The following is a 12,230-nucleotide window of genomic DNA, read 5'->3' on the forward strand; positions in this document are numbered from 1 at the left end:
GAAATCTTACTAGTTATCATAAGCATAAAGTACATGTAGAACAGAACGTAACATGGAAATAGTCAGAGTTTTCTTGGTGTGTATAGATTAGACATAATGATTTTTAAATACCGAAAATTGCCACAAGGCTATCTTCTTAGCTCTATATAACATTTCTATAGTATCAATACAGCAAAAATATTTGTGTATTAGTTTCTCTTAGGGATTTTAAAAGGGTTGTATCTTCTGTCTGTTTTTCTTAGGGCATAATCTGGTGCACTGTAAACATGAATTATGGGGTGTTTAATCATTGTAATGGTAATCCTCCTGTTTGACAGACATCATCTGTGACTGGATGTCAGCGACAGACACTGCCTAATGACAGGATTGAACTGTGGTTGTTGTCATGGCAACTATGGTCACTCAAATAATAATGTCATAACATAGCTAGCCATGGTAGCATATGCCTGCAGCCCCAGATTCTCAAGAAGCTGAGGCAGGAGGATCATTCCAGCTCAAGGATTTCAGGTGAGTCTGGGCAACAAAGTAAGAACTCATTAAAAAAAAAATATAAAGTTTATCACATTAATTTGGCTGACCCAAGCAGTGGTAAACTGAGGCAGATCACCAGAGGCAACTCTGCATTCCTTCTCAACTTAACATTAAGTGGTTCTGTGCTGGTGGCCAGAAACCAGACAGGCCGGCAGTATTTAAGGCATAGCCATCAGCAAATGTGAAAAATCAAGACTCTTTTCTGGAATCACTGATTAACTGCAGTGTTTACCAGAGGCTACCTGTGCCTACTGTAAGTTAAACAACGCCGGGAGATAATATGCACACAGGTCATTGCTGCATTAAAGCATGCGTCTATATTAGGGTCAGAAGCAAATTAGAGAACTGTAATTAGGGTTTCATGCTTGGTAGGCACTTTCTCTGTAAAACCGAGTGACTAATTTAGAATCAAGTCCTTTCACGGGCCTTAGTGTGGTTCCAAACCCTTTTAACTACAAAAAAAAAAAAAAAAAAAAAAAAGTACCACGTTCAAGTCCACAGGGAAACAGTGATGTATGTATGGCCTTACAAGTTTGATCTTAAACCAACTCACAAGCTAAGCAAGCACTTTCAGTCTCTTGGGCGTGGGAGGGATTTGAAGCTCTAATCCCTATTTTTCTTAGACTGAATGGTACTCTTCAAAATAGACTAAATTAGTTTCTTTCAGTTTAAAAATAAAAATTAATTGTTCAAAGCCCCAGATTACACACACACACACACACACACACACACACACACACACACACACAAACACACTCGCACACACACACACACACATGCACACACCAAGCACATGGAAAGAAAACCCAAAAGTTCGGTAAGAGAAAGCATTTCAGAGTTCAGAAGGGAATCTGAGAGTGTTCATTACTCCGCCATTTTCGGGGAAACTGAGTCTCACAGTGTTCTCTGTTTCTGTGCTCACCTCGATGTCTCTTGCACATGCTGCAACTTCTCAGAGAAGTTTAGAAGGATGGCATCTTGCTTCTGGGCTTCCTGGAACAGAAGCAGAAGACATTCTTCTTAGCAGATGAGTAAGTCTGGGGGAAGTCTCACTCCCTTACAGCTTCAGGGAGCCTTGGAAATAGCACTTAGTTTTCAGGTTGAAAATCACATTGACTTGGAAGCCTAGGTTGCCTTTGGCATGGTGACAGAGGCTTACCCTGTGCATCACAGATGTCACTGTAGCCCCTTCCAGGGGATGCTTTGTAAATGGGTTCATGAGAACAGAGGACATGGGTGAGCAAGAGTGCTGCTTTTTCCGGTTGTGTCCATGTTGGGGTTACTGGTGAGCACTAGAGCAGGCAGGGCTGCCTGAGCTTTAGTGTGGGGCTCATCTGCGTAAACATAGTGGCTGCACCAGGTTTAGCTCTTGGATCAAATCGTTCTTTGCTGTCAGGGTTGGAGGGGGAATCTGCCGCTAGGTGCTCTGCAGAGGTGGGCCTTCTGAACTGGACGGGCTGGGAAGCTGCACCCCTGGTGCAGGCCAGGGGTGGAGGGTGTCTGACAGCAGGGCCCTCTGAGCAACAGCAGACCCCGCAAGCAATAACGGATCTGTAGTGTAAGTGAATGATTGGCCTTTTCTAAACAGGTAACACTGAAACACCAGTCTCCATGTCTGCTTCTGTCCCACGCCCACACGTCAGTGGCCAGCATGTATGCTTCATGGTGTTAACAGTTCCCAGCTCTGGGGCGTCGGGTGGACACCTGAGGGGACCTTGTGTTTTCTTCTCCCAGGGGAGTCCGGTCTATTTGAAGTATAGTGGTGTTGGGAGGTGCAGAAGGGAATTGTACCGAAATAGTATTTGTAGGCCACTGAGGTGAAGCCCTCTCTGTAAGGAAGTGGTCTGTGTGGGAAGATGACCACGTACTGAGTGGCCACAGGGCATGTTGCCGTCCTCGGGCCTCGCTGGCAAGTCTCTTTACAAAACTAAGTATCTTTATTCATTTGTACTTATTAAATGAAAAAAAAAAAAGAAAGAATTCTCTGGTGTCCGTCTTCTGAGGTGGACTTTGATTACTAAATAAAATTGTGTGCCTGTCCTCACCAAACCCAACAGAACAAAACAAAAATCACATCGGAAACAATGCCCTGAGACATGAACTCTGATATTCATCCTGAGATTTACCAGAACTGCCCTCACCGTTCAGATACCTTTAACCTTCCCAAGACAAATGATACTCGCATGAAATTCAATTCATGTGCATTCAGACTCAATGGAATGAGGTAGCGGCTTAGCAGCCATTGTTTCTGACAGAACCCAATACACCTTGCCCAAATACCAGCTATCAACATGAGCATGCGCTTCGGTGAAGGCACGAGAGGCTGTGGACTGTTAAACCAGTTCGCAAACCCACTTTACCGAGAGGCAGACAAGCCGAGGAGGTGTCTGGATTCTTCAGCTGTTTGGAGGCTGACTTGGGAAGGGCAAGTGGGAAGGAACCATTTAGGGGATTCCTTCATACAGGAGCAGGGGCCAAGCCTGTCCAATGCCCAGGTCTGTCCAAAAGAGCCCCCACCAGATAGTGTTTCAAACTAGATAAGAAAACCACTTCTCACTTAAGTGCTTTGAATTTTGACTTTTTAACCAATTATTACGGACTAGAGGCTGGGGGGTGGGGACAGGGAAACTGTCTTGATAGACTGCTTGCCTAGCATGCTAAGACCCTGGTTGCCATCCCTAGATTCCAAAGGAAAGAAACTACGAATAGAGTCACACCCAAATCCTACAGTAACAGACAGCACTCCCATGGACAGTTCCCGAGACACTAATCGCAAATCAAATTCATTCTACCCTGGAGGTTTCCACACCCAGCCTTCTACACTTGGTCCCTACAGTGGATTGATTCCCTTTCCAGCCTGCACCAAACTATCAGACAGCAACCACCAAGATGTCTCCCCAGACCCAGTTCTTGTTGTTCTCCAACCCTTTCTTTACTGTGTCTTACTTTCTTAAAACAGGAAGCCTGGTCTTGCCATTAGACCTTTCAGACTTCTGCCTGCTTCCCATGGCTGAAGCATTAACTCTAAATCGTCACAAAGCTTCTAAAACCAGAGCCTTCTAGGCACACTCTGTCCTTTTCCTAACTGAGAAGCCATCTCGTCCCTTGGGGGACACCACACTGTGTCCCAGCAGGTTGTCACATTCTCCCTGTTTCTACATCACCTACCTGAGCTACGAAATGAAGGAGGTTCATTCCAGGTTTGTTCGCCTTTGTGTCTGCCAATTTGAGTAGAGAAGACAGTTTAAATCCCACAGCATTGCCAGCATAGCCTCCCTAAAGAAGACGGCGAGAGAAAGGAACGTGTTGAGCCTGCAGCCAGACAGCGATTGGGCAGATACACTTCTTGAGTGAGACTTTACTTACGGCGTTCATGAGATTCCCGGCCTGGAGTACCAAGTGTAATATTGAATGTAGCTCCTCACATAACATCAGCTCTGTTAGAAGGAACACACCAGTGCACGTTAGAGCGGCCTCACATGCATGAACGACAGCCACCACATCCAGGTTCAAGTGTGTGTGTCTGAAGCAAGCTCACCCCAAAACAAACACACTCTCTGCTGCAATCAGGCCCATGACAATAAGATACACATAAGGTGGTCTATGTCCTGGCGTTTAGCTGGGGATCAAACATGTAGGGGAGTCAAATGGTTTGCTAAGAGTACCCAAGTCCCCAAAAACACAGAAGCTCAAAGATACACTGTGCCATGGAGGCCAACCTGCCCCTCTCTTCAGCAGATAGTTCTTTGATTTTTCCCCCCCTTTCTCACTACTCTTTGAGATCATTTTTATGAAATATGAAAACCAAGAGCCACCAACATCTTGCTTAGCTATACACACACACACACACACACACACACACACACACACACACACACACACACATACACACATACATTTATCAAGCTGGGGTGTCATGTAAATAACTTGCAAAACACCAACCCTCAGGCCCCCGCTACCCAAAACATCTTTCCATTTATTCAAAGCACATTTCACTTGGATTGCTTGAAGGTTATAAGAGGAAACTTGTGAAAACACACCAGTAAACTAATTACTTACACAAAATCTCTTATACACGTCTATAAAGAAACACAATTGAGAGTATACATTTGGAAGGCTAGAATAAACACTTGGTTATGAAAAGGACAGTATTGGTAATAAAACGTCACCTATGATATTTGTAGGTCCCGAGTCTCCGCTAAGTCTGGTCCTACTTTCAAAACATTACATCTGGATCGGTGCCTGTATTTTGTTATCTGAGAAGGCCAGTTTGGGAAGGTTAGGCAGATAAGAGACGTTTCCTCCGTGCCCACAAATTTATATTGCTCAATACCAAAACAAGCCCGTCCACGGTTGTGTGAACAGGAAGCTCAGTCCTTTCACCGCTGCAGCAACGAATCACCTCAGAACGGGAAGACCTGTAAGAGGTCTCCATATTGAAAGGATAAAAATGTCCCTTTCCTCCTTAGTGCTCCGAGAACGTGAAGAAAACGTGGTGAACTGGAGGACAAGTTCTCTCCCTCAGCACAGGCGGGAGCCACCGAACAGGAACAGACAGTTCCAGAAAAGCAACGAGAGACGTAACTGTAGGGACCTAGGCTGGCTCAGAAGGTCGGAGAGCTGAAGATGGGAGGGCGGGCGGACCTGCCCGTGCCAGGGTGGTGAGTGCCAGGGATCAGCTGACCCATGTCAGACTTAAGAGACTTTCAGATGCTGCAGTCCAGAGGGACAGTAGGTGAAAGAAACCACAGAATAGAGAGCTCAGTCACCCTGGCAGAAAAAGCACAGTGCCCAGGCTGGAGACCTGCCTGCTTTTGGAAGATCAGCCCTAGTCAACAGAGGCCAGAGACAGGAAGATGTAGACAGCGCAGGACACACAGGTATCCTACATGTACCACACACAAGTACACACTCTACACACTCATCAAAACCACACCCCTCATACTATATACCAAGCCCCACACGGAAACACAATATATAGTACACACAATACATACATACATACCAGGAGCACCACACAAAAGCATAGTGCAAACGCCTTTATAACATATACACAACACACACTATATCACACACCACAGACATTACATGCATACACACATTCACACTGCACACACTACATGCCATCTATAACACACACACACACACACACACACACACACACACACACACACACACAATGGAAAGTTAATCATGCCGAGAAGCAAGACAGGCTGTGACTTGCAAGGTTTACTCTGAAGCCTGAGATGAAAGAAACTTTCTTCCACGGAAAGATAATATGCAAATTAATGTTCACTACTTGAACTGCTCATCCCTACTTACACCTTTTTCCTTTTTAGGCCATCCCAAAATGGGACTTTCCGTTTCTGATTTTTTTTTTCTTTACAAAAGATAAACAGCGATCAAAATTGACAAAAGCTAAATATATAGAAAACACAGACTCGGTTACCTTTCATAGCAGCTCTTAGAATCTTTATGTCTTTGTACAGAGAGGAGCAAGACGGCAAGAATTCCTTTTTTAGCACCATGGCTTCGATCCGAAGTGAGTAGCTAAAAAACAATAAGAAAACAAAGCTGTAGTATTTAAGTCAGGAGCAACCCCGCTCAACTGAGAACAGCGACCAGGGACTGTGTCCTTACTTTGGCACCTGAATCAAGCAGTACAGAAAGGAGTCTGCCAGAGAGAGCTTGGACACATCGCCGTTAAATGTCTTTAATTTCTTTATCTAAAAGACAAAAGAAAAGGGGGCAGGACAAAAAAAATCATTGATTAAAATTTAAGATTACTTTACACTTCATTTTAGAACCCTTCTAAGACGATAATGTCTCAGTGGGAAATACAAATTAAGACGATGTAGATCTATGAGAAAGAAAAGGAAATCCTGTGTTGTTTGTTTGCTTGCTTATACAACTTTATATGTAGGGATGAGCCCTGGACCCTGAGCATAGTAGCTAAGTATTCTACCATGGAGTCCCAGGCCCAGGTAAATGCTCACGTGACCGGGGCTCACGCTCATGGAGAAACCACTAGACTGTGCTTTTTTGGCACTATGGCTTTGATCCAAAGTGAATAGCTTAAAATAATGAGAAAATAAATAAATGAGAATAAATAAGAAAAGAAATAAAGCTGCAGCATTAAAGTCAGTTACAACCCTGCTCGGTGCTAGACGCTCGGTGCTAGACGCTGTGGCTCATGCTGAAGTCAATGCAGTGACTGAGGAGATTTTCTAAATCCTAAAGGCACACACTAGTGACCTCCATACCAAGAGAATGAACACAGCCTAGTAAAAACAACGAGGCAGCCTTGCCTTCCCTGAGGAATGGGTGGGTAAAGCTCCTAGATAAATCCACACATTTTCCGGCCTCTGCCTCATGGCTGTCTGCAAAGTCAAGAGTGCCTTGGGCACCAGTGGGGAGAAAAATCTTTTTTTCCCTCTTAGTAGTCAAACTAAATGAACTCATTTCCCCCTTTACTAATTTCTTTCAGAACAAGGCAAAAAAAAAAAAGCTGTAAATCTAAGCAACTGATGTTTTTGTGTGTTATTTTTATATAGGATTTTGTTATTTAACCTAAGCTACCCTCAAATTTTTGGTGTTCTCGCCTCAGCCTTCTAAATGCTAAACAGATTCGGGTCATCTTGCCTAGCTCTTCCTCACCCCTCACCCCCAATGTTGGGGGATAGAACCCAGGGCCTGAACATGGGTAACACACACACACACACTCTTCCACTGGGCTGTAACCCAGCCTTGACTACAGTATTGGAATGAATACAGGTTGGATCTTCAGTGGTTAGTAAGAAGGAAAAAAGCTCCAACTGAACAATAGATGTTAAGATGTCTGCCTATGATGTAGCTAAGCCACAAAATGGGCCTAAATGCCAACCAGCAGGTAATAGAAAAAGAAACCACAGAGATATACTTAGTGGAGTATCACTCAGCTATGGGAAAGAGTCAGAACAGAATGGATGGGACCAAGTGGCATTACATACAGTACATGGAGCAAGTCTTCTGCTGATTGACACTCACTGGATACTGTCTGCCCTGCACAGAGGCTAAGAAACGTCTTGGCTGTAGGGTGGGAATTAGTAAGCTTGTTCAGGGAAGAGAGGATGTGGACAAAGGGAGCTGGATTTGACCATCACATGCTGTCATGGACATGAAACAGAACCCCATCAATATGTACCAGTAATGCACTTAGTCTAAAGTAAGATAGTTCAAATTACTTGTCCTATGAAAAGACAAGGTAAATAAACAGTCAGTACACTATGAAGATCACATTTCCATAAATTAAGAAGAAAAAATGTCTACCCCCTATACCCCCCTACACACATGCACGCACAAACGCACACAAGTATGTGTGCAAGGCATGAAAAGGGGATTGGAAGGTCTCTATATACCAAGTGGCAAGGTCACCAGTGGATTTTACTGGCTCATTTTAGTTATTTTTACATATGAACACGTTATTAAAAAAAACTGAATGAAGGTCTCTAGGCACACACATATCCACCTCCTGTAGTAAAGAGGAATACAGCGAAAGGGCTCACAGGTGGAGACCCAAAGCTCTCAAGCTGATCAGATAGAAAAGTCCTGCCTTCTCCACACAGAAAACGGAACCAAGCTAAGAGCAAAATCAATTCTAAGGACACTCTTAAGTGTCTTTATGGTGAGCAGTACCTTAGTCCCAGTAGTGACAGGCACAGCCCATGTTTGCAGCTAACTACTGAGAGGAAGTACTGACCAATTTACATTTTTCCTTCGTCTTAACGCTGGATATTCAACCCAGGGTCTTGTAATGCTATACACCAGATCTACGATGCAGCCACCCACCCGGCCATAGTGCTCTCCACAAGGCTCTCTGCAAGTCTGTTCTCTTCCGCTCTCTGGGTCATTCATTATTGGCAACATGATTTCAAGCTCTTTGAAGCAATGGACATGGTAGCCTGTCCTGGTGGTACCCAGGAACCCAGAACGGGTGTTGAACCTGTCTCAAGGCTGCTTTTCTTTTCTTACCGGTTTCATATTTGCAGAGCTGGGATGACGTCAGGGCCTCATGTTTGCTATGCAAATGTTCTGTTACTGAACTACACCCGGAACACTTTTTGGTTTCATCCTTGTTGTTTCTGTTGTTTGCTTGTTTTTTGGTTAGGACAGAAAACGGCTTGTACACAACTTCCTTTGTTTTCCCCATTTGCATACAGCCACAAGGTGAATTTCCCATTTTTTTTTTTAACCTTGCTACGCATATGGACTCTGAACATTTCAGGTTTAGCTCAGCCCCAGCTAGCGCCTGGCTTGTGAGCAGAGACAGCCCTGGGCTGGATTCTGATCCCTTTGAACGAACAGTTCGCTATATATGGGCAGGGGCAAAGTGAGGCCCGACCTTTCAGAAGACCCTCTGCTCACTGTGCAAAGCTTAGGAAAGCGGCAACAATTTCAGGCTGAGGCCTGAGCACGGGGCGCTCTAAGTAAACTTTAAGTACTTCTACTAAACATATGCTAAACTGTGACGGAGCAAGGATTAATCTCCCTCACTTATGCGGAAGGCCAAAACTGTTTATAGATCTTAAAGGAAAGGAGATGGAAGACAGAAATTTAAACGCTGTGGATACAGCTCTTCATGTTAGTTCCCAGCAATCCTTGTGTTCATTAAGAGGGATTACAGTGCCTTCCCAGTGGAAAGGCAAGAGGAGAGGCAAACTGTAATTATTCTGTGTTCTCATCTTTATCAAAAATCACACCTTGCTGGCTGAGGGCCTCTCATTATGACCCCTGTTGTGCCCTGTTGTGTGTTGTAAGCGCCAGAAGAACATGCTCTTAAAAGATTCACAAGCCCAAATGGCAGCCTCCTTCTCCTCCAGCCCCATTCAGAGAGGCAGGACTTTCTACAAACAGGCTACCTGCAGAAGAGGCAGGGGTGAAGCAAATAAAAAGCTAGGGAAGGGGGTGTGCTCGGTGACAAAGGGCTGCGCCAGCACAGATTTCTTCCTCAGTGTGGGAGACCAGAGCAGGCAACTCAACCAACACCTTCCAGCTGTGCTCCTAGGACACTGAGATGGTCAATGGACCCCGGCCTTCCTCATCCTCATCCCTGGTATGGGAATCACAGGTAGACAAAAACACACCTTGGACATTTATTGGGGGCCCAACTCTTCGTCTGTATGGGTTCACTACACACTGGAAGAAAGAGGAACAAGCAGGCCACATCAAAGAGAAGTAAGTGGTGAAGGGCAGAGAAATTCCAGATGACAAATTAACCTTGGCTTCTGCCGGCCTGTCAGCTGAGGAGACGGGCAGGAGCGAGAATTTCCGCTCATATTTGTCAGCGTTGCTGATAAGGTTACAGGAGGGCTCGGATAACACTTGCTCACACCAGCGGTGGTGATAGCAGAGGTGAGGAAAGGCTGCCAGACCACGTGAGGCACGCAGTTTTGACAACCTTTGCCCTTCCTTCCTCCAGGAAGAGGGAGCAGAGGACAATGGAAAGAACTGCTCCGTGTCAAAGAAATTCGAGTTCAAGTCCACCCCTCTTAGTCACCCAGCAATTGTCTATCCCGGGAGAGCTGATGTGATCTGCAAATGAGGTGAATCTCCTGAAGTTCCTGTGAAGGGGCTGAAGAAGAGGCTTCAGAATAGTCCCCTCCGTGACGGGTGGACTGTCTCTGTTAGTCACTGGATAAGTGCTGTAAACACAACCGAATTTCGTTTTGTCCCGTCTAGGGCACAGGAGGGCTTCAGAAGTCTAGTCCTTTCCCATGCTAAGACTGAGGATGGTGTCACAACCCACTACACCTAAGCATTTGCTCCTGTATTCCTGCCACGTTCCTAAACCCCTCTCACTTGGCCCAGGGTCCTCCAAGTCCTCAGCGGATCCGTTCACCTCCATCACAGACCATTAGGGCTCGTAGAGAGAGCACCACAGGCCACAAAGCGCTCTCAAGGCAGCTCTGGTTCCGCTGAAGCCTTGTGTGGAGGGTGTGGTGAGCTGCAGCCAAGAGTCAGTAATGTAAACATTATGGGTCTGTCACATGATTAGACAGAGGATGACCCTGTACAGGGGTGTGGGCGCTCTGGCCTGCAGTCACAGGATACAAAGGCACCTCAGGGGTCCTATCCCAGGCTTCTTTGCAGTTAGCTCACTAACTGGAGCTGGGGGGGCCTGGGAGACCAGGCTAACTCTCCGGTGCTTCTTCCTCACCTGCCCCACCCCCACTCCTGTACAGTCTCTGCTCTAGTGAGATCCCATAAAACTCAAACAACAGAGGAAGGATCTTTAAACTAGAGGTGCTTTGATAGGTATTTGCTCTTTGGAAGAACTCCTCTGTGTTTTCTAATCATTTTTGAACTGGACACAAAAAATAGAAATTCTAGGAAAACAGTCTGGCAGCCTCCCTTGGGCCTCAGTTTACCACGAAAAGCCTTGTGAACATTTCTACACACACTGTCAAATTTGATAATCCCTTTTAAAAATGATGAGTTTAGTTAGGGTTGAGCACTCAGAACAACCTCGAAGGAGGGTCAGGAAAGAAGCCATACGGGAATACAGTTTCAAACCCACTCAAATCCAGGGCTTCGAGAATGCTAGGGAGGTACCCTGAGCTATCTCCCTAGCCAAAAGCAAATAAATCTTTTTTTCAACTTGAAGTAATTAGACCCTACTTATTCTAGCAAAGATTTGTAAACCCTCATTTTTCATACAGGAAAAAAAAAAGAAAGGACTGTTAGTCTTTAAGACCCTTCAATTACATCAATATATGCCATTAATTAATCTGGGTTTAAGTAAATTACACGTCATCTGTAAACAAAATCTGGAGCAGAAAGAGTGTGTCCTATTATCAAATATGTCAGAATGTAACTAGAGTTTCCAGTTACCCACTAATATCCACTGTGAACTTAATACCAGTCAACATAAAAGAGAAACCATTCTATTCCTCCTGTCATTAATGGCATTAAGGACAACTTTCATAAATGATGTCTGGGATGGATGGGGGTTCATGTGAGGAGTATACAGGACTTCTGGAATAGAGGATCGTGAGAAGTTTACCCTCTTTCTTTGTTTTTCTTACAGTTCGAGGGATCAGACATTCGAGCCGATCTTTACCACTCCCAACCTTTTACTTATAAAATGTCTCTTTTTCCTTGTATTTTCAGATATAAAATCTTTTATAAAATTATAGGCTCTTTTATCTCAGTGATCATAAGCATATGGGCATGGATAAATTCCTCTTGACTCTTTCTTCAGAAATAAGGGTTGGTATCTTCACATTTGTGGATGGCGTTAGCAATTTCTATTCCAGTGCCTCGGCCCAGGGGTTTGGCTCTGTGAGTAAGGGATCTTTTTAGCCTTTAGGTCAGATATTCGTGGGCTGAGTCTGACTCTTGAGAGTCACAGAACTGCCCTCTGACCTCCAGTGGAGCACTGTACCAACTCGCTCAACCTAACACGCACAGTAAGAAGAAAATGTAGTTTGTAAAGTTTTAAATTGCTATTCTCTTTTCTCCCATGAAGCTCCTAACTACCCAATAACTAATTTGGTTTGAACAACACGAATACCTTCCTAGCACAATACTTTCTGTGACCACAGCAAATTCTCCTCCCTTTTAGTCAGTTATATCCTATGCTAATATTCACCGACACTTAATGTCTTTATCCAAAACTGCTTTTCCTTTCCTTTTTTGAAAACAAACAAACAAACAAACAA

At 44.6% G+C, this 12,230-nt stretch overlaps 1 protein-coding gene across 1 annotated transcript in view; it reads right to left on the reverse strand.

Annotated features, from left to right (window-relative positions):
- The window catches only part of FHDC1 (FH2 domain containing 1), a gene marked incomplete at both ends in the record, with an annotated part of 38,230 nt that overhangs the window by 8,775 nt on the left and 17,225 nt on the right, over positions 1 to 12,230 (reverse strand). The window contains 5 exon segments of the mRNA XM_080915360.1: positions 1,454 to 1,524; positions 3,700 to 3,807; positions 3,898 to 3,968; positions 5,981 to 6,081; positions 6,172 to 6,257. Coding sequence (XP_080771486.1) covers positions 1,454 to 1,524; positions 3,700 to 3,807; positions 3,898 to 3,968; positions 5,981 to 6,081; positions 6,172 to 6,257 — 437 coding nt within the window.

This window comes from Micromys minutus (assembly GCF_963924665.1).
Source record: "Micromys minutus genome assembly, chromosome: 4".
Lineage (NCBI taxonomy): Eukaryota > Metazoa > Chordata > Mammalia > Rodentia > Muridae > Micromys > Micromys minutus.